Source organism: Pongo abelii, chromosome 11 (assembly GCF_028885655.2).
Source record: "Pongo abelii isolate AG06213 chromosome 11, NHGRI_mPonAbe1-v2.0_pri, whole genome shotgun sequence".
Taxonomy (NCBI): domain Eukaryota; kingdom Metazoa; phylum Chordata; class Mammalia; order Primates; family Hominidae; genus Pongo; species Pongo abelii.
Genome location: NC_071996.2, coordinates 67368338 through 67388493, shown reverse-complemented (window position 1 = coordinate 67388493; position 20156 = coordinate 67368338). Strand labels below are relative to the sequence as shown.

Genomic DNA, 20156 nt, shown 5'->3' with positions numbered 1-20156 from the left:
GGCACTGTGGCTCACGCTTATAATCCCAGCACTTTGGGAGGCCGAGGCAGGCGGATCACGAGGTCAGGAGCTCAAGACCAGCCTGGCCAACATGGTGAAACCCCATCTCTACTAAAAATATAAAAAATTAGCCGGGCATGTGGCACACGCCTGTAGTCCCAGCTATTCGGGAGGCTGAGGCAGGAGAATCACTTGAACCCGGGTGGCGGTGGTTACAGTGAGCCAAAATCGTGCCACTGCAGTCCAGCCTGGGTGACAGCGAGACTCCATCTCAAAAAAAAAAAAAAAAAGAGAATAAACCCCTCCAACTCTGCATTATGTAAATGAATAACTGAAACAAAGTGTCATGGGGCCTTGCCGTACCTAACAGAACCTACTGGGGGCCAAGAAAGGGAAGGGCTACTTCTATCTCTGCAATGACGGAAGTATTCCTGAGGGGATAATACCTATGCTTAGGCACTTAAAATGATCGGCTGCGTGGTGAAGTGAGGGGGAGATTCGCAAACGGGGAAATTGAGCACAATCTTGGAAACGTGGGCAATTTTGAAACAGCTCTGCATAACTAGAAAGATTGGAAAACAGCAGTTTTCTCCTGTTATGTGAAAAGATTTATAGCAGCCAGGCATGGTGGCTCACGCCTGTAATTCCAGCACTTTGGGAGGCCTAGGTGGGCAGATCACCTGAGGTCAGGAGTTCGAGACCAGCCTGGCCAACATGGTGAAACCTTGTCTCTACTAAAAATATAAAAATTAGCCAGGCATGGTGGCGGCCACCTGTAATCCCAGCTACTCGGGAGGCTGAGGCAGGAGAATCACTTGAACCCCAGAGATGGAGGTTGCAGTGAGCCAAGATCGCGTCACTGCACTCCAGCCTGGGCAAAAGGAACAAGACTCCTTCTCCAAAAAAAAAAAAAAAAAAAAAGATTTATAGCAACTGTGATTATTATTTTGCTAATCACTGGCTACAGTGAGGATAGCTTAGTACCATTATGTGAAGACCACCAAGCTTGGTGGTGCTCTTAAGTGGTTTTGCCCAACATGAACTTATTTCTTGCTTATGTGGATTCTGTTGTAGGTCCTGGGACTCTCCAGGGCAGCTGTGCTCTGGGTAATAGTTTAGCATTCCAGTCTTGTGTCACCTTCATTTTAATACATGCTTTCATGATTGCAGCAGCAAAGGAAGGGAACATAGAGACTCAAACACTGGCTTAAGTAATTTCACCAGGAAATAAAGCATTTCATGTCTGTTCACATTTCCACTTATCAAAGTCACAGGGTCATACCTAATTTCCATGGGGTGGAGCATATAGTTCTCCCTAGTACCAGAAGGAGGACAGCAAAAAGTGGTAAGCACTGAAAATGCCTTCAGCGGTTACGAAATGTTATGAATGTTTTATGACTAAGATTAGCCTAATCTTACTAGTATTAGGGTCCATAATATTACTAGTATGTCATAAATTAAGGCTGAAACTAATTAAAGATTTAATCTTGTCTTGTGATTGAAAGTTATGGACTTTCAAGTAGTTTCACTGTTACTCAATATTTGCATCATTGTCTGTGCAAGCAACTGTAAAAGCTTGCACAGCTCCGTATTCAGAGGCATAAATGATTCATGAAATTGTTTAACCAGAGTTATTGTTTAAAGACTAAAACCCAGAGGTATTTAAATAAATTGCTTTACTCTTAGTTAAAATCTCTAAAAGCAACTTTTTCTAATATGGTTCCAGTATTGTAATCCAAATGAGCCACGTGTTTTTTTCTTTTCATATTTAAGATGCACTGAAAGGACATTATGCACTGAAAGAAATAAATACCAATGCCTACATGTGATAGACAAATGGCACATTGCTAGGCATTTAGTTCAGCAATCTTTTTTGTTGCTGCAATGGATAAACAACTAAAGGAGCATTAATATCAATTTAATTGTAATACCTGCCAAATGTTATTCTATCAGTGGCTAACACAGGTTTATTACTTGATGTTAGTGCTACAACAGAAGTCCCCTGCAGGATGTTCCTTCCTGTAAGATCTCTCCATCAGTTTAATCCAAATATGTTTTTAAAACTGTAATTTTAAGTTCATTTCTTAATGTCACGTTGTTTTCTGAAAACACATTTTTGGGCCCATCAGAATGGCGCGCGTCTTAAAACAATTGGCGCTTACGAAAAATATAAAATATGTAAATATATTAGGGTGGTGCAAAAGTAATTGTGGTTTTGTCATTACTTTTAAAAATGGCAAAAACCGCAGTTACTTTTGCATCAACCTAGTACCTGTCTGTCAGGTGTAAAGAATCATCTAAAGGGCATGCACGTGGATACTAAAACGTACAAACAAGCACACAGCTGTGTCTCATTCCTTTACCCTTGTAAAACTTCCAATAAGTGAATACAATCTATTACTTAATTCTTAGTTTATAGACTGTCATCAGACATACTGTTGTCCAGTTCTCATGTCAGAGCTGTTATAGGCTTTTACAAAAAATGCCTCTGAAGACAGGGCAAGCTTAAACCTGCCACCAATGAGAAAGATCTGTGTCACAGGTGCACTTTTAAACGAATGGCAATCTTAAAGGTCAAGTTAAAAACACAAATTAAAAAAAAACAATCCTGGACGTCGAAGGTCAGACTCTAGGGAGGGCAAGCTGCAGGCCCCACTCTGCGAGTTTCTGTCCGCATTCCGCGGAGGCCCCAATCCTCCCCGCGGATCCTGGCAAGGCAGGTAACCTCCCTTCCCCCGCACCTGTCCGGCTCGGGCGCACCAGCCTTCCCGAAGCGCAGCCCTAGCGGTGGGAATGGGAACACCTCGTCTGGGAGTTTTCTTTCGGTTCAGCTTCCCCAGCCGGACCCCAAAGACCCGAAGCCCTGGGGGAAGGAAATTCCAACTCGCTCGCGGCCCACCCCCCGCCCCGTTCCTCTCTCCGGCTCGCTGCTTCCCTCGCTCCAATGCCGCCGAGCTGGTCCCCACTTATGTGCGGCCGTGCTGCAGAGGCGGCGGCGAGCTCCCGGACTCCGGGCAGGGAAATGGGGCAGGGTGAGTGAGAGCGGACTCCAGCGAGGCCCCCAGCGCCCAGCCAGCGCCCGCACCCCGCCCGCGGGACAGGGGAGGCGCTGAGTCGGCCCTGCCCGCCCTGGGCTGAGCCTCGCAGGGGTTGCCGCTTCTCCATTCAAGTCCTGGCTTGAGAGCCGAGCGGCAGGAGCGCGGGCCGGGGAAGGGAAGAGTAGGAGAGGAAGCCGCGAGGGAGAACAGGCGAGCTACTGTCTCCTTTGGAAAAGAACGTAGGAGCCTTGGGTGGGAAAAGAGAGATCAGCCCTCCCAACTTCTCTTCGGGAAAAGTTTTCCTAGGGCGTTTTGTTTGTGTAAACTCGGCCGGAGGAGCCTGGGAGTGCGCTGCCGGCGTGGCAGCGGTGCCCGTGCGCCCGGCCCCGCTCCTCCTCCTCTTCCAGCCCGGGCAGCTCCTCTCCCTCCCCGAGAGGCGCCAAATGGCTACCCAGTAAACCCCACGGGGCGGGGGCTGCAGCGCCGCCGCCTCCTCCGCCGTGCTCTGGGCGCCCGCTAGACCTTGTAGCGACGGCGGCGGCGCCCGCGGGCTGGGAGCCGGGGCCCGCAGGTGGAAGCGCACCCGGGAGGCGGGCCGGCCGGGGCTGGGGCGGCTCGGGCGGGCTCTTGACGCTCAGCCAGCTTCGCTCCGGCCTCGGGAAGGCGCGCGTCCCGCCCTGACCCGCCGGCCTCTCCCACCCCAGCAGTGACGCGCCGCCTGGGAGCTGGAGCCCGCGCAGCGCCCCGCAGGGCGATGGACGGCCGAACCCCGCGCCCGCAGGACGCCCCAGCAGGGTAAGCCCAGAGCGCCGCGCCGCCTCTCACCGGGGAGGGCGAGGCCGGCGAGGACAGCGAGGCCTCGGCCGTTTCACCTGGCTGGCAACTCGCTGCCCTGCCGGCGGCCTGACTGTCTTCCACGCGGCCGGGGACGCTGCTTCCTCCCGGCCTTCTCGGAGGCCGTCGGGGCGGAGGGCTCGGGTCGTTTTTGGTTGCCTTCCTACCGGGGCTGCCCTGGGTTGCTGAAGGCCAGCTGAATGCCAGGAATTGGGTGAGGAGTCCGGGAGCAAAAATTGTAACAAAGGGACCCTTGTTTGGGCTCTGGGGGAGCGGTGGACGATACCTGTAAGTGAGCTCCTGGGGAGGGAGGGCAAAAGTTTCCTTGGTCATGGGCTGAGGCCCAGGCAGGTGAGCAATGTCAAGGTGACTGTAAGGAGTGGGCTTTTTGCAGGCGGGTGGAGGGCGACAGGAGGGTGTGCCAGCTGTCAGCCCGCATGACAGTTCCGGGAGCGAGCGGGGTGCGCGCCTCTGTTTGGGGGTGTGTGTGCCTGTGGCCAATTGCTGGTGCCAAAACCCAGCGCAAATCAGATTGCAAACAACTCTACTTTTCTTTTTATCCTCACATGTTTGAGAAGAGAGGAAGGGGGCTGTCACATGGTGAGTTAATATTAAATGAGGCATGTCTTCCTGCCAGATATGCTAATAGTCACCTTGCTAAGCGTTTGAGTAAACAGTAATGAGAACAGGTAGTTCTGCAAGAGATGAAGAAAACCTGAAAATAACCTTGGTCTTGGTAAATAGTTCAGGAGTAACCTGGATGCTAGTTGAGTTTCTCAAGTGTGAAACTCGTTTGATGTAGTACAACTTTTTCCCCCCAGCATAAGTGTTCCTCCAACATAGTTTATTTTCTTAGTTAATCTGAACGCAGAAATGCCCTAATGAGAATACAAGCATTCCAGAAATAGAAACGTTAAGGAAAAATCGAAGTTGTCACTAATGAATGAGACTTGTACAGTTTTCCTGATTTAAGAGTGTAGAAGTCATTTTTCCCTGGAACATGACAGGCGTTTCCTTAGAAGCAAGTCACAGCATGTTTATTCATCAGAGACCATGCGAACATTGGCAGCTGTCTGGAGGAAACATGGAAAAGTCTCAAAGCAACATGACTAATCTAAAAGATATTTAGTATAATTTTTACATAGAGGAAACATGTAGTGTATTAATTATTTCATTTTGCTCAAATTAACTTTCTCCTTTCTGCAAATATTCCTCTCACTGTTGACTTTCATTTCTTTTCTTTCCCCAAGTTTTTCATTGCTTAAATATTTTCATATATCCTTACATATATTCTCACATTAGGATGAGTAAAGAAATATATTGGTAGAAAGATATTGAGCATACAAGCAAGGTTCCTAAGTGGAGCTGCAGAATTATGTGAATTGAAGATGAGACAGCTGTCAGGATACTGAAATGTATTCAGGGATTGCAAAATAAGATAGAATTAAGTTGGATTTGGAAATGGATTAGGTTAAGGTACTTTAAAAAACAAAAAAGAAAAACATACCTGCTTTCACAAAATACACCCATGGGTGTTCAGAAGTCACTGGGGACTTTTAAGTGAAATAGGTGAGGTCAGATGGCTCTGTGTTGAAGAAACAGAAGAACACTTTTTGCTGGCAAGCATAACTGTAGTAAGAACCTTCAGACTTTACTCTTGATATTTTATTTTAATGTAGAGACAAGGTCTTGCTATGTTGCCTAGGCTGATCTGAAACCCCAGGCTTCAAGCAATCCTCTCACCTTGGCTTCCCAAAGTGTTGGGTTTACCAGTATGAGCCAGTGCGCCCAGCCACTTTTGAGAATTTAAATGTTAAACTGATAAGTTATTTGCTTAAAAAGAAAGTACAAAAGAGCTTTATCTAATTTGTCAAACATTTGTAAAGGACTTTTGCCCTCCCCTTTTCAAATTTAAGTAGGGAAAATGTGTCAACACCTTATCTAAAATAACACAGTAGTTCTATCATTTTACCTTACATTATTCTACTCAGAGAAGTTATCACTACCTGAAAAATATCAACATGAAAAAATTACCTCTCTACTTCATTTGTCTTCTTTCACTTGTCTAACTTGTCCTTTGGCATATTCCGAATGCCTGTCATATAAGATTTGTTGAATATTTAATATTCAGTATTGCTTCTGTTCTTGTCTAACTTGTCCTTTGGCATATTCCGAATGCCTGTCATATAAGATTTGTTGAATATTTAATATTCAGTATTGCTTCTGTTCTTTCTTAAAAACCCAGAATATAAAAGGTTTAAACTGGGGGAAAAATATCTAGATAAGGGTATTTGGGAGGTGGCAGGCAGAAATCTTAATATGTTATAATTGTTAGGTTTTGGAGATAAATTTCTTGCTATAAAATTGACTAATTATATCATAACTCATTACTTTAATAGACAATGAAGCCTAGTTTAGGCTTTATCCTTGGATATTACTGTTGGAAAGAATTCCTCTGTAATTTTCCAAGTTTTACATTGTTGTAACATGTCATTTTAACATAGCACCAAGTTTTGTTCTCCACATTTTATAAATGAGAATCTGAAGCTCAGAAACACTGAGTGAGTGTGTTGAAGTCCCAGCAAATTAGTAGTAAAACCAGAAGAAAAACTCCAAGTGCCTAGTTCATTTTGTTAATTGCTTTTAATCTTTTCTTGACCGTGGTATGATATAACATACCATAACGTTATACATTTTAACGGATAACTTATATTTAACCATTAACTCTGTAATATTTTAATACATTTCAGGAAAAATGTAGTTGATATCCTTATCTTCACTTTTATTAATTCTATGATAAATTAGCCCATTCGGGGAATGACTATTTTAGGAAAATAAAATTGTTTTATGGCCTCTCAGCTGCTGCTTTTTCTTCGAAACATTCTAAATAATAATTGTAACATCAAAAGGGGTAGTTTGAAGTTTGGTGCCTTCACACATTTAACTCGCATTTAGCATTCTACGACATTGTGAATTATATGGTTGGGTGTCATTTTCTTCTCAGTGGGAGCAACGGTGCACAGAAATAATGGCTGCCGTAGGGTCTGTGCTGGTGAAGTCCCTGCCTTAAAAGGGTCTGATCCTGTGGTCATCTTGAAGGTCTTTCATTTTGGCCTCCACTGTACTGCTTTAATCCCTTACCATTCTAGATTAGATCCCTTTCTTTTGAGACAGGGTGGAGTCTTGCTATGTTGCCCAGGCTGACCTTGACCTCTTGGGCCCAAGTGATCCTACCACCTCAGCCTCCTGCGTAGCTGAGACTACAGTCACAAGCCACTGTGCCTGGCTTTAGATCACTTTCTTAGTATCATGCAGAAGTATCCACTATATATGTGTTGTTCTGTATCTTATGGGCATCTTTTTGGAATTTGTTATGAGGCTAAGAGTTTAAATGTCAAAAGACATTGAGTCACAACAGCTTCGGTTTTCCTTTGAGAAAAAAGTTTGCATGCAACTTTATATATATTCAAATGTAATATGTACATTCATATATAATATATTTACATATTTTATGTATACTATATATATGCATACATATATACTCCCATCTAATTCATGTATATAAGTTTTCATATGTATGTGAAAGTTGACTGGTTTAACTTACATAGTGATCTAGATGAAAAATGATAAATCATTTTTATATTTGTTTCTACGAAGTGAAAATCCTTGGTTGGTTTGCGTTTTTTTTTTGCAGAGAGCAACACTGTTGGAGACACTGGTTGGAAAATTGAAATGCTGCATTGGAGAAGAGAGTGATAGTCAAAAGTGATTTCCTTCTCTAACGTGGATATCCAATTAGTAAATTTATTTAAGTTTTCTATATTAGTACTTAGTAAAGTGACATTAATCACTTAGAAAAAGCAACATGATTGCTGATGTCAACTTGGGTGCTTATCTTTGGAACTAGTGCTTATGTTCTTTACTTGCCCAGATAGGCTTTAAAAAAAAAAAAAAAAAAACCTTCGAAATTTAAATGTCAAAAGCTTAATTGATCTTGCTCTGAGGGATCTTAATATTTTGATTCTGAAGCACATTTTCAGGAATGTACAGAGGGGACAAAAGCTCTCTTTATCATTTTGCAGCTTTGGAGCTATGGAGTTAATTGAAGGCATATGAAAAATTAAAGAATGATTTAACAGCTGCTTTCTTAAGCTTTTGTTGAGGAGCGTTATTGGTTCTAAAGTTTCACTGATTGTATGAACTGAGTTCTTGAATACTTGAAGTTGAGTGACTTCTCTGAGGTTTCAACATGAGAGTCATCTGGGGGTACTTTCACGCTAATTCTTGGGCTCTCACGCCCCCACCCATTCTGATTTTAATTCTCTTGGTCTGGGACCAGGGGATGGCTAGTTTTAAAATGCTGCTCAGATGATTGTAGTGTGTGACCAGATCTGAGAATCATTGATTAAGTAGATATCAATAGCTGACATGGAGCTGATGCCAAAAAGAGAATAGAGGCTGTTACTAATCATTTGCAGGGAACTCGAGATTGTAACTTTAGCATTATTTTGCCTTTTGTGGGTAGCTGTTTTACAATATTATTTTTAAAGCTTTTGCTACTTCTTTTTGAATAAGTATATTAACTTCATTTTACAGTGAATGAAACTGAGGATCAGCGAGCTTAATTAACACATTGAAGGTCATACAACTCTAAGGAATGGAAGAGTATTAGAAACAAGCTCTGATTCCAAACTTATGCTTTTCATAGTGCTATGTTTGCTACCATGGATTATACTAAATGGCTAAAAATGATTTTTATTTAAAGTGGCCTTATAAAAGCATTATCTTGATTCTTTTTAAAATCATGTTTACATTTTATATTTAAAAACTATAAATTTCAATGCATATAAAATATCTAGCATTTAAAAGGAGATTAATTATTTGGGTTATGTCTTCAAAGTAATGTGTAACATATTCTTGTGTATGGTATGATGTAATTTAACTCATAGTAAACTGGCAGTTTTTTTCATCATATGACAAAGTCTATACTTAGTTTTTGATATTAGGCAGCTATTAAATGTATAACAATATTTCAAAAGTAGGAGTTTTGATTATCGAATAACAAAAATGAAATTATTTATTAAAAATGCTATACTTGCCCTTCAAAATCAATTATCTCTACATGAGTTAGAGGATATTGAATAACAATATTATGACCTTATATTTGTACTGAAATGCCAGATGTGTTAATATAATAATAAATGCCAAACTTCATGTTATTAAGACAACTACTTTTAATTAATCAGTCAAAAACTCCTGAACCCTTACTTTATATAAAACATATTTTTCTAGGCACTGGGAAATAGGCTTCTAATCTTAAGGACTTCACTACAGAAATTATATGTATCTGTAGGAATAAAATGAACATGATGTTAGTGTATAAATGGTACTTTGTTGCTGGCTTAAAACATTAGTCTATGCTTAGAATTTAAAATGCAACAGCCTAACTTATGGGTCAGCAAACCAAACTATGGTCCAGCAAACTATGTCCTGAAAGTCAAAACAGCCCTCTACCTGCTTTTTTCCCCCCTTTTTCTCCATTGTGGTAAAATATGCATAGCATAAAATTTACCATCTTAACCATTTTTAACTGCATGGTTCAGTGGTGTTAAGCACATTCATACTGTTGAAGCATCACCACCATCCATCATTATAACTCCTTCCATCTGGCAGAACTGAAACCCTATACCCATTAAACAATAACTTCCCCATTCCACTTTCTCCAGCCCCTGAAGACCACCATTCTACTTTGTCTCTATGATTTTGACTACTCTAGGTACCTCTTACAAGTGAGATCAAAGTCTGTCTTTTTTTGACTGGCTTATTTCACATAATGTCATACATGTTGTAGTACATATCAGTACTTTATTTCTTTTTATAGCTGAATAATATTCCATTGTATGTATAGACCACATTTTGCTTATCTATTCATCCATCAGTGGATACTTAGGTTGTGTTCACATTTTAGTTATTGTGAATAGCGCTGTTGCTATGAACATGGGTGTACAAATACCTCTTGAAGACCCTACTTTCAGTTCTTTTGGGTATGTTGTTAGAAATAGAAAGGCTGGATCATATAGAAGTTTTATTTATTTATTTATTTTTTTTAGGAACTGCCATACTGTTTTTTGTTTGTTCTTTTTTTTTTTTTTTTTTTTTTTACAGTGGTTGTACCATTTTACATTCTCACCAAAAGTACATGAGATTCCAATTCTCTTCACCAACTTTTATGTTATAGAGCCCCCTTCCCTGTAGCAGCTATCCTAATGGGTATGTGGTAGTATCTCATTGCATGTTTGATTCCTGTTTCCCTAATGCGTAGTGATTTTGAGTACCTTTTCATTGGCCATTTGTAAATCATCTTTGGAGAAATGTCTGTTCAAGTCTTTTGTTTTTTAATCTGTTTGTTTTAATTCTGTATATATTGTGGATGTTAATCTGTTATCCTCCACCTGTATTTATAGAGTTTTACTGGCAAACAGCCACCCATGCTCATTTGCATATTATCCTTCAACTGCTTTCACATTATAGTTGAGTAGTCCAGATAAAGACCATATGGCCTGCAAAGCTAAAAATATTTGCCCTCTGGCTCTACACAAAGTTTGCTGACCCACTGGCCTAATTTATAAGATCAGTAAATAAACTAGTAATTGTTTAATTAAAAATTTATTGCATACAGGAGACTTCTAAGTATGAACTGAAATGTCAGTTAAAACGAAATTATTATCTGTATGAAGTGAAATATATCTATACTAGGGGATTTTGCAGAATGGAGATTGGTGATTGATTTCTTTTTCAAGTAAAAACTAGACTTGGCTGTTGGCAAACATTTTAGACTTTTAACATGTATAAGATATTAGAATATATTTTAAAGAGAATTCCAGACTTCTGTGCCAGAGACACTTTAGAAAAAATGACTGATATAATTAAGAAGATATTTAGAAACAAATGTGCCTAGGAGGAAATGGACCAAAGGTGAAAGGAGTTCTTATCCAGTTTTTTGAGTCTAAAAGTCAAAATGTCTTTATAATTTCCAGCAAGTATTTTTATTGTTGTTGTTCAAGATACTCATATACTCAAGCTTTTGGTGTTCTAATATTAGTATGATAGTTGTTATGAGACTTTTTTTTTTTATGACTTTGCTTTGCTAAATTTTTTCCCCATCTGCTACAGTAAAAACAAACTAAAGTATGAGAGAAGGAAGTTTCCCATGACTATTTATAAAAGGCCAAATGTCTTCAGTTTTGCATACAAACTTCTTATCTGAGGAAAGAATCCTTTGGAAAAGATTCTCAAAGATTGGCTAGTCTTTAGAAAAATGATAGAGTGAGCATGGGTAATTTATTTCATTTAATTTAAGTTCACTGTACTGTTTATAAATTTAAATATTTTAAAACTGTTTACTTTAGATGTAAGAAATCTGTGGATTGAATTTTGGAGCATTTTGGCGAAGTGCTTTAATTGGAATTGTCGGCTGGGTGTGGTGGCTCACGCCTGTAATCCCAGCACTTTGGAAGGCCGAGGCGGTTGGATCATGAGGTCAGGAGATCGAGACCATCCTGGCTAACACGGTGAAACCCGTCTCTACTAAAAATACAAAAAATTAGCCAGGCGTGGTGGCGGGCGCCTGTCATCCCAGCTACTTGGGAGGCTGAGGCAGGAGAATGGCGTGAACCCGGCAGGCAGAGCTTGCAGTGAGCCGGGATAGCGCCACTTCAGTCCGGCCTGGGCGAAAGAGTGAGACTCCGTCTCAAAAAAAAAAAAAAGAATGTCAAGGCAGGAGAAATGGCCTATTTAGCTCAACTCATAGAAAGTTGAAAACTTAGTTCTATTTGTAGCTTGCAGCTATTTATTTATTTATTTTTGAGACAGGGTCTTGCTCTGTGGCCCAGGCTGGAGTGCAGTGGCACAATCTCGGCTCATTGCAACCTCTGCCTTCTGGGCTGAAGTGATCCTCTCGCCTCAACCTCCCGAGTAACTGGGATTACAGGCATGTGCCACTAAGCCCAGCTAATTTTTGTACTTTTTGGAGAGATGTTGTCCAGCTGGTCTCAAACTCCTGGCCTCAAGAGATCCTCTCGCCTCACTCGCCTCAGCCTCCTAAAGTGCTAGGATTACAGGCATGAGCCACCGTGCCGGGTTTGTAGTGTTTTTTTGTTTTTTTGTTTTTTTTGAGATGGAGTTTCACTCTTGTTGACCAGGCTGGAGTGCAATGGCGCGATCTCGGCTTACCGCAACCTCCGTCTCCCGGTTTCAAGCAATTCTCCTACCTCAACCTCTCGAGTAGCTGGGATTACAGGCGTGCGCCACCACACCTGGCTAATTTTGTATTTTTAGTAGAGACGGGGTTTCTCCTTGTTGGTCAGGCTGGTCTGAAACTCCCGTCCTCAGGTGATCCGCCCGCCTCGGCCTGTCAAAGTGCTGGGATTACAGGTGTGAGCCACCGCACCCGGCCATTTGTTGGGCCATTTGTAGTTTTTGATTCCTCAATTGAAATCAGAGCTGCAGGAGTAATATAAACTATTATTATTTTTTTGAAGTATGGTTTAATAGGACAGAGGTTTTCTTTTGTAATGACCTCAGACTTGTAGAAAATTCCTTTGGACATAAAGGTGTAAAAATACCACATATTCGAAAATAGCCAAAATGTTTCAGAAGCAAGCCTCTGAAATGTGGTTGAATAAGAAGCTGAGTTATAGTAGTTTGGGTTCAAAATATGGCTGTACTTATAAAATCTGATTTTTTAAAATACGATGTGTAGGTTGACTTTAAATAGGATTGAATGCTAAGGCGTCAGAATATGTCTTTAATATTAATCATTAGAAAAATTACATTGTTTCTCAGTGTGATTAATTTGAGGGATTAACACCAAGTAATTGGTAGGTATTCTGGTATATTTTTTTAAATTAAATACACCATTTTACCTTATAGCCTAAAGTAAAGCTTTACATCATAGCTTCTGTAATTACAACAACATATATTTGTAAGGAAGTAGAGTTAAGATGCTCAAATCTAGGTGAGACATTTATCGACAGTCCTTGAGAATTCCATCTCTCGAATCTGCCTTCATGCACATGCATATGTACTATTTCTGGAGAAATGGAAGCAAGGAAGTATTAGATGAGCCCAAGGGGAGTAGCGGGGGCTGAAGCCAAAGTTTTAATAGCTACTACAGTTGTGTATTGATTGAGATGTGCTGGAAAAACAGGAAATTGAGCTGCTAAACAGGAAAATGACTACTATCCTACCATTCTCAGACCTGATTGGATGTGCCACAGTTTCTAGGCCAGTTAAGTGTAATCAAGATAATTACAGGAGTCATTGAATTCATTTTCTCCTTTGTGCTAAGATGAATGCAAGTTACACACAAAATGGAAGTGTCCGAGGGTAGAGCAACTCTTTCTCTTTTTTTTATGCCTGATAGTCACTTGCTGTATCACTGCTTTAACAGAATTAGGAAAGAGACAAGGTCACTGTCTTATAGGACAATATCTGTATTTCCTGGTCTATGGCAGCTCCCATAATTCTCAGGTATCCGTGATTCAGTTATTGGTGGCAAATTCCTGAGCAAACTGTCCTGCCACACTGTGGGAGTGGGTTCTTCCTGTCTCTTTCTCCTACATAAAATATGTTGTTCCCCATTTCCAGATGGCAGCTAGGTGCTTTAACTTAAAGTAAAAAAAAAAATACTTTTTCTGTGCTTCAGGAGAGCAAAGCTGAAAGTGGTAGAAACAAACATCAGCAGGTGAAAAGAATATTTGAATATTATTTAAATATTTATTTATTCTACTAGATAACTTAAGTAAAATTTAAATGATCCCTACCAGATAATTTAAATAAAATTTAAAATAAAATTTAATAAAATTTTAAATGTTAAAATTTATTTTTATTTTTATTATTATTTTTTGAGACAGAGTCTCACTCTGTTGCCCAGGCTGAAGTGCAGTGGCTTGATCTCAGTTCACTGTAACCTCTGCCTCCCAGGTTCAGGTGATTCTCCTGTCTCAACCTCCCGAGTAGCTGGGACTACAGGCATGCGCCACCATGCCTGGCTAATTTTTGTATTTTTAGTAGAGACAGTGTTTCACATGTTGGCCAGGCTAATCTCGAACTCCTGACCTTGGGTGATCCACCCGCCTTGGCCTCCCAAAATGCTGGGATTACAGGCATGAGCCACTGTGCCCTGCCAAAAATAAAACAAAATTTTAAATGCTTGTGATCCTATGATATCAGTCTTTTCAGTTTCCTCTTTCTCTGAAAGTGGGTAAGCTTTATTGTGCTTATTACCTATGAACTTTGTTCCTCCCTTTAGGAAAGTGAGATTTGTCTTCGATTGAATGAAAAATATTTAATGCTAGTAATCTGAAAAGAGGAAATATACTCATTTTTCCTCTCACATTTGAATTGGGATGAATTTTATATCTAGAATCTATTCCACCTTCTAGTTTACTTCACTTTACCATACATCATTTTGAAATACAATCTGATCTGAAACGAACAATATTCCAGAGTAATTCATGCTGTATGTCTGTGATTCTGTGTAGAAATATGTAGTAAATTCACTCTTAGATGACGCTAAGAAAATATAGTCCTGAAGTTTGTGCTGGTATTCATGTGAAATCTAGAAATATATTTCCAACACTAATTTAGTTACACGGTTATAGGTAGTATAATCTTAAATTTAGGAGAATTTTTATAGCTTTCTAAGCAAATTCAAGATTCGTATGTATATATGGGGTGCAACACTTTGAGATTTTCATTTTTTGTGTATCATTTAGGACACTAAGGTTATGCATGTTTGAATTAGTGGCAGTTCTAAAAATTATCTGAGGATTTTGAATATTTACTACAATTTTTGATCACCCAAATCCATTCTTTTTTGCTGATAGCAATGGGGGATTTGAATGTCTTGGATTTGGGACATTCACAGTTTCCGTATATTACTGTAAAGCGTAGGTAAGGTAGAGACCGACTTTCTGGCATCCCATGGATATTTGGAAGGGTTTGAACACAAAGGTACCACAAATACAATGGTATTAAAGGAATAGTCTTGGGGCACCAAGAAATACAGTTTAGGAAGCAGGGAGTGAGCAGTACAGTGAAATGATTTAATTCCATGGTCAGCATCTTTTACTACTACTTTTACTGAGGAACTTGTCTCTGCTTAGTTGCCACTCAGTGGCTGAACCATTGTGGATAGTTTTGCACCCGTTATCACCGTGGCCCTAGGACTCTCTTTTTTTCAGAATGTGGATCTATGTCACACCAATATGGACCTATGTCACACATTCTTATGGAAGTGGAAGGAGTGCAAGAAAAGGAGGAGACCATTTAGGATTTGAGAAGTGAGATGCCTTTATTCTTAAACCTTACGGAACCAGCCAGCTTCTGAAATTTGACACTGCTAATTAAATAGTTTTCATTGTATATGCATCTGAAGCTCTATAATTGGCTATCTCAAGAAAAAAATTTTAAAGTATTTATATTCAAAATAAAACTGGAAAATCTGGGAGATTTGGGGTAATACCCCATTCATATACAATTTGATATTTCATTTGTATTTAAATATATTATTTTTCAGTTGTATATATGATATATATTTCCTTCTTTTCCCTTTGCCCTGTGTGATCTGCTTATGTATTTACACTACTGCTTCATGGAAAAAAATTTAATTGCATGGAGTTCTCTTCAAGGGGAGAATTTTATTTTTGTTTTTTTGCTTTAGTTAGCTAAGTAGATGCATGCTTTGCTAAATGGAAATGTAAGAATAATTGTGTTTTTATTTGGGGATGTGGATGAAGATGAAAGAAGAAAACCAGCAAAATATATTTAGTGAGTGGGAAAATAAAAGCAGAACAGTTTCTGATGGTAGAAGAAGAGGCAGCTGTGTTAATGCTGGACTGTATTGCCACTAAACAAGCAGTTTGAAGGCTGTGATTGCTTGTATTCACTTTGTAACTCGGGTACTGTTTGTGGAACACTTCCGTGATCTTAGGTTATTATGAAGTGTTTTCTGCCAAAGACTATATATAACCCCTTCAAAAGTACCATATCTGATTGTGGGGGAAAATATTTCATCCAAAATTAAATTGATGGTTGTGCCAATGACAGTTCTTTTTAGTGGTATTTATGGGTCATGTTATTTATTCGTTATTTTTCTAATAGGCAACATATTCAAGTGTCACAAAAAGCAAAAAAGAAAAATGACAAAACGGTGAGACATCTCCTTCTAGCATCTTGATTCCTGTCACCCACTTCCTTTACAGAGGCAATCAGTTATGAGTTCTTTTGAATCCTGGTAGCGTTCTAAACTAGCACTGTCCAATGGAAATATAAGCCACAAATGCAATTTTAAATATTTTAGGAGCCACATTAAAAAAATTAATGTAAGTAACATATTACATGACACGTGGTTATATGATTCTAGGTCTTTCGAAACAATAAAGTTGTCTTTAACGAAAAAAATTTTATACCAAGTCAGATTTCAAATGTAAATTAATTCCATTAAAATGTCAGTTTCTTAGTCACACTAGCCACATCTCAGTTGCTCAAGAGCCTGATGTGCGTAGTGGCTACTGTATGGTTAGTGCATCTCCTTATATTCATGAGCAAGTGTGTGTACGTATATAGTTTCTCCCTTTTTTATACACAGTGAGTGCTGCTTCATACATTGCTTTTTTACTTAACAATCTACTTTGTAATTATTCCATTTTATTACATAAAGAGCTTTATTTTTTTTCTAGGTATGTATTATATCTTGTAGGGATGAATTTTAATTTATATAGCCAGTCTCCTATTGATGGATATTTAGGTTTATTCCCCTCACTCACCCTTTGCTATTGAGTTGTCATTTTAATAACCTTTATGCAGTTTTACAATTTGTCGTGAAACCCTAAAAGGAAAAGGCCATATTCTTTATTCCTTCTTTTGTGTAACTTGCAGGGTTTAGTATCATTTCCACATATACCTAGAAACAATGATCAGTTATTGGATAGGTGGTATTTGAGTTTGTGTGAACTCAAGCAAAAAGTCAGTGTTGGAGATGGGGACAAATCACTTGTCCATTGGAACGATAGGAGCTCAGTTATGCAGAGTATTGAACCGAATATTTAATATTCACTTTTATAGCCATTAACCAACGAATTGTTAAGACATCATTAAATGCCACACCATTAAAATTACTGTTTTATACCTATCAGCACTCTATTATAAAATTCCATTCTTGGTTTGAGCTTCTCATTTAGGATTATTCCCTGCCGTAGTATTTTTGAAAGAAATGTGCATTTCATTAAGAGTACTATATCAGTGAAAATTCTGAATAACACTTTAATTTTATATCTAGAGAAAACAAAAACTTTGTCCATCATGGGCAAGGTTGTTTAACAAGACATAAAGGGTATATTATTTTTTACAACCTAAATATCCCCATTTGAGTAACTACAGCACAGTGCTATTTTATTTATAGAACAGGTGGTATGTTTGAGAGTGAAATAGTCATTAATTGTGTGACTAATTAGTACATAAGAATTCATACTCATTTGTGTCAACACTCTGAAATCTAAATTGTCAATTGCCTTGCTATTTTGATTCCAGACATCAGTTGGTAGAGGACATTAGTCTTTTGATGTGAACAATAATGAGCTGAAGAATAAGACCAAATAATAGAGGGTGTTTTCTTCTAGCTCATGAAAGAAAAGATGAGAATTTAGAGGTCTCAGAAATGCAAGAAATCCAGTTGTCATGTGGGCACATAGGAAAGAAAAACAAGTATGAGTATTCTTTTATTCTTTCTTCCCGGTGGCTTTTGAGTGTTACTCTTCAAAATGGTTACAAAACGGCAAATATTATGGTAGAAATCATATTTGTCCTTTTTAAAAAAAATAAATGTTTTTGGCAACAAATCGACATTTTACATTATTCCCAAATAAGATGAAATTCTAAGCCTGAATTTACCATGAAAAAAACCTTAAAGAAATGGGCCGGGCATGATGGCTTATTCCTGCAATCCCAGCACTTTGGGAGGCCGAGGTGGGTGGATCACTTGAGGTCAGGAGTTCGAGACCAGCCTGGCCAACATGGGGAATCCCTGTCTCTACTAAAAATACAAAATAGCCAGGCATGGTAGTGCGTGCCTGTAATCTCAGCTACTCTGGAGGCTGGGGAGCAAGAATCTCTTGAACCCGGGAGGTGGAGGTTGCAGTGAGCTGAAATCATGCCACTGCACTGTAGCCTGGGTGATAGAGTGAGACCCTGTCTCAAACAAACAAACAAACAAACAAAAAACAAAAAACCCACAAAAACAAAACAAAAAAAAAGAAACAAAAAAAAGAAAGACAAAAAACTTTAAAGAAACGATCATTTAATGGGATCAAGTATTCCATAAAACATTTTAAGTAAGCCTAATACTCTACATTTAACTCTGCCAGCTGCCTTACAGTTGTCTGATGCAATGAAACAGTGCACTTGGCACTCTGGCATTTAACAGCATTAGTTTTGGTTTCAAATAAAACTGGTCCAGCAAGAAGTCAGATAGCACTTGGCAGGCAGCTACTGTAGAGTGAGCTTGGAGACAGGACCTGGACCTCCATCTGTGCTCTGCCACTTGCTGGCTGTAGGCACTTTGTTTCCCCTCTCGAACCCACAGTTTCTTCCATTGTGGAAGAGGATAGTAATACAGAATGAAAGTGTGAAAATAATACCAGTATATGCCAGGCGTTTGATTTATGTTTGTAAAATCTTAAATATTATCTACATTGCTAGAAAACAGGCGATTGTGATGTGGGCATCATTATTGTACTATTTTGAAACCAGTGAAGGACAGTACACTCCCTGTTCTCATTTGCCTCTCCCAGGAAGTGGAGGATGAAGTTGGTTAGAAAGTTCATAAGTCCACTGTGAAACTTCTTGTGCCAGATGCAGGGAACTTGTTCTTGGCATATTGAATGCAAAATGTGTACTGATCTCAATGAAAATCACATTCCCTTTTAGAGGAGAAAAATGCCCCCGCTGAGATTAGGAATATGCTACCAAGGTGATTGTAATTCTGATTCATTCCTCGCTTCACCATTCTGGGAATTGCCTTACCTCTTAATATTTCACTTTTCTCTTATGTAAGATGAAAGTAACTCTAACTGCATTTCTTTGATTTTGTTAAGACTGATATGCAGTGATTGAAAATTTTCTATGGTAAAGTCATACACGAGCATCATTACTCAAAGAGAAGGTAGGAACTTGAGACACCCATTCTAATCATAGGTTATCATGTATTGAATATACTTTTTTTTTACACATGGATTAAAATCAGATTTTCTACCTCCTGTAAACAAGAAATTGAGGTATTATACTTTACCACAAATGCTGTGAAACTGTCAAGAAGCTAACTTCAGTTATTGAAAAGAGCAAGAGGAATCTATAACTTCTGGCTCCTCCATCTCTCAGGATGACTGCAACCACATCACTTAGTACAGGGGATAAGAGTGGGTGGCATTTGTTTCAGGTTGTTTAAAGCTGTAACTCTTTCAGCTATGGTGGCAGCATAATGGCATAGTCTGAAAATTAGCCTCACGCACCCTTGACTAAAAGTTTTTCATAGAGTAAGTGCAGTCAAATAGATTTATTGATTTGTATTTTTTTTCTGGATTCGCTTCTTGTTGTAATACAGAAACTTTAAAAAATTTTCTTGCAGGTTAAGTTTTGATGTAAGAAGAAAGTGATTTTGTTCTATAATTTCCATGTAGTGTACAGCAATATTTTCAATGCAATTGGCTGCTATCAAAATCTCAACATAATTAAGATCTATTTTTTTCCTAAGTAAACATAATGGAAATTTTCAGGTAGAATAAATTATAACCATGCGTAAACTCTGCACTTGGAAAGTTTCTTAAGCATCAGGGTGCTCCTGGTAAATTTACCTTATAATAAATATGTTTCACAAGTAGTATATAAAATAATATGGAGCCTTAATTGCTTTAGAGATTGAATGAATATTTGTAAATTTATTCAAATTTCCACTAATTAAAAGTATCAGAGTCACAGTAATTTAAGAACAGTGACCAGTGGCTTGCAGGACTCCGGTTATGCAAGTAATGAGCATTTATGATTCACCAGGTACTGTGCTAAATGCATGACATGTTGCTATATTTAATGGTCACATCCAACCCACATCCAGTAGGTGTAGATGTTATCCAGATTGTACAGAAGAGGAAACTGCAGCTTAAGTTATGACTTGTCTGGGGTCATGTGGCCAGGCAGTGGTAGATATGAGCCTGGAATCCAGATGTCATT

The 20156-nt window shown here is 39.1% G+C and overlaps 1 protein-coding gene across 3 annotated transcripts in view; it reads left to right on the top strand.

Annotated features, from left to right (window-relative positions):
* The first annotated feature begins 2836 nt into the window (after positions 1-2836).
* The window catches only part of COBLL1 (cordon-bleu WH2 repeat protein like 1), a 158183-nt gene continuing 140863 nt past the window's right edge, over positions 2837-20156 (top strand). For 2 of the 3 annotated variants that reach the window (XM_054549409.2, XM_009237785.3), the window contains exons 1-2: positions 2837-3032; positions 3743-3833. In XM_054549409.2, coding sequence (XP_054405384.1) covers positions 2945-3032; positions 3743-3833 — 179 coding nt within the window. In that variant the 5' untranslated portion in view covers positions 2837-2944. Of the gene's footprint in view, positions 3834-20156 lie in introns of all 3 variants that reach the window. The other variant, XM_063712837.1, reaches the window with a different exon arrangement.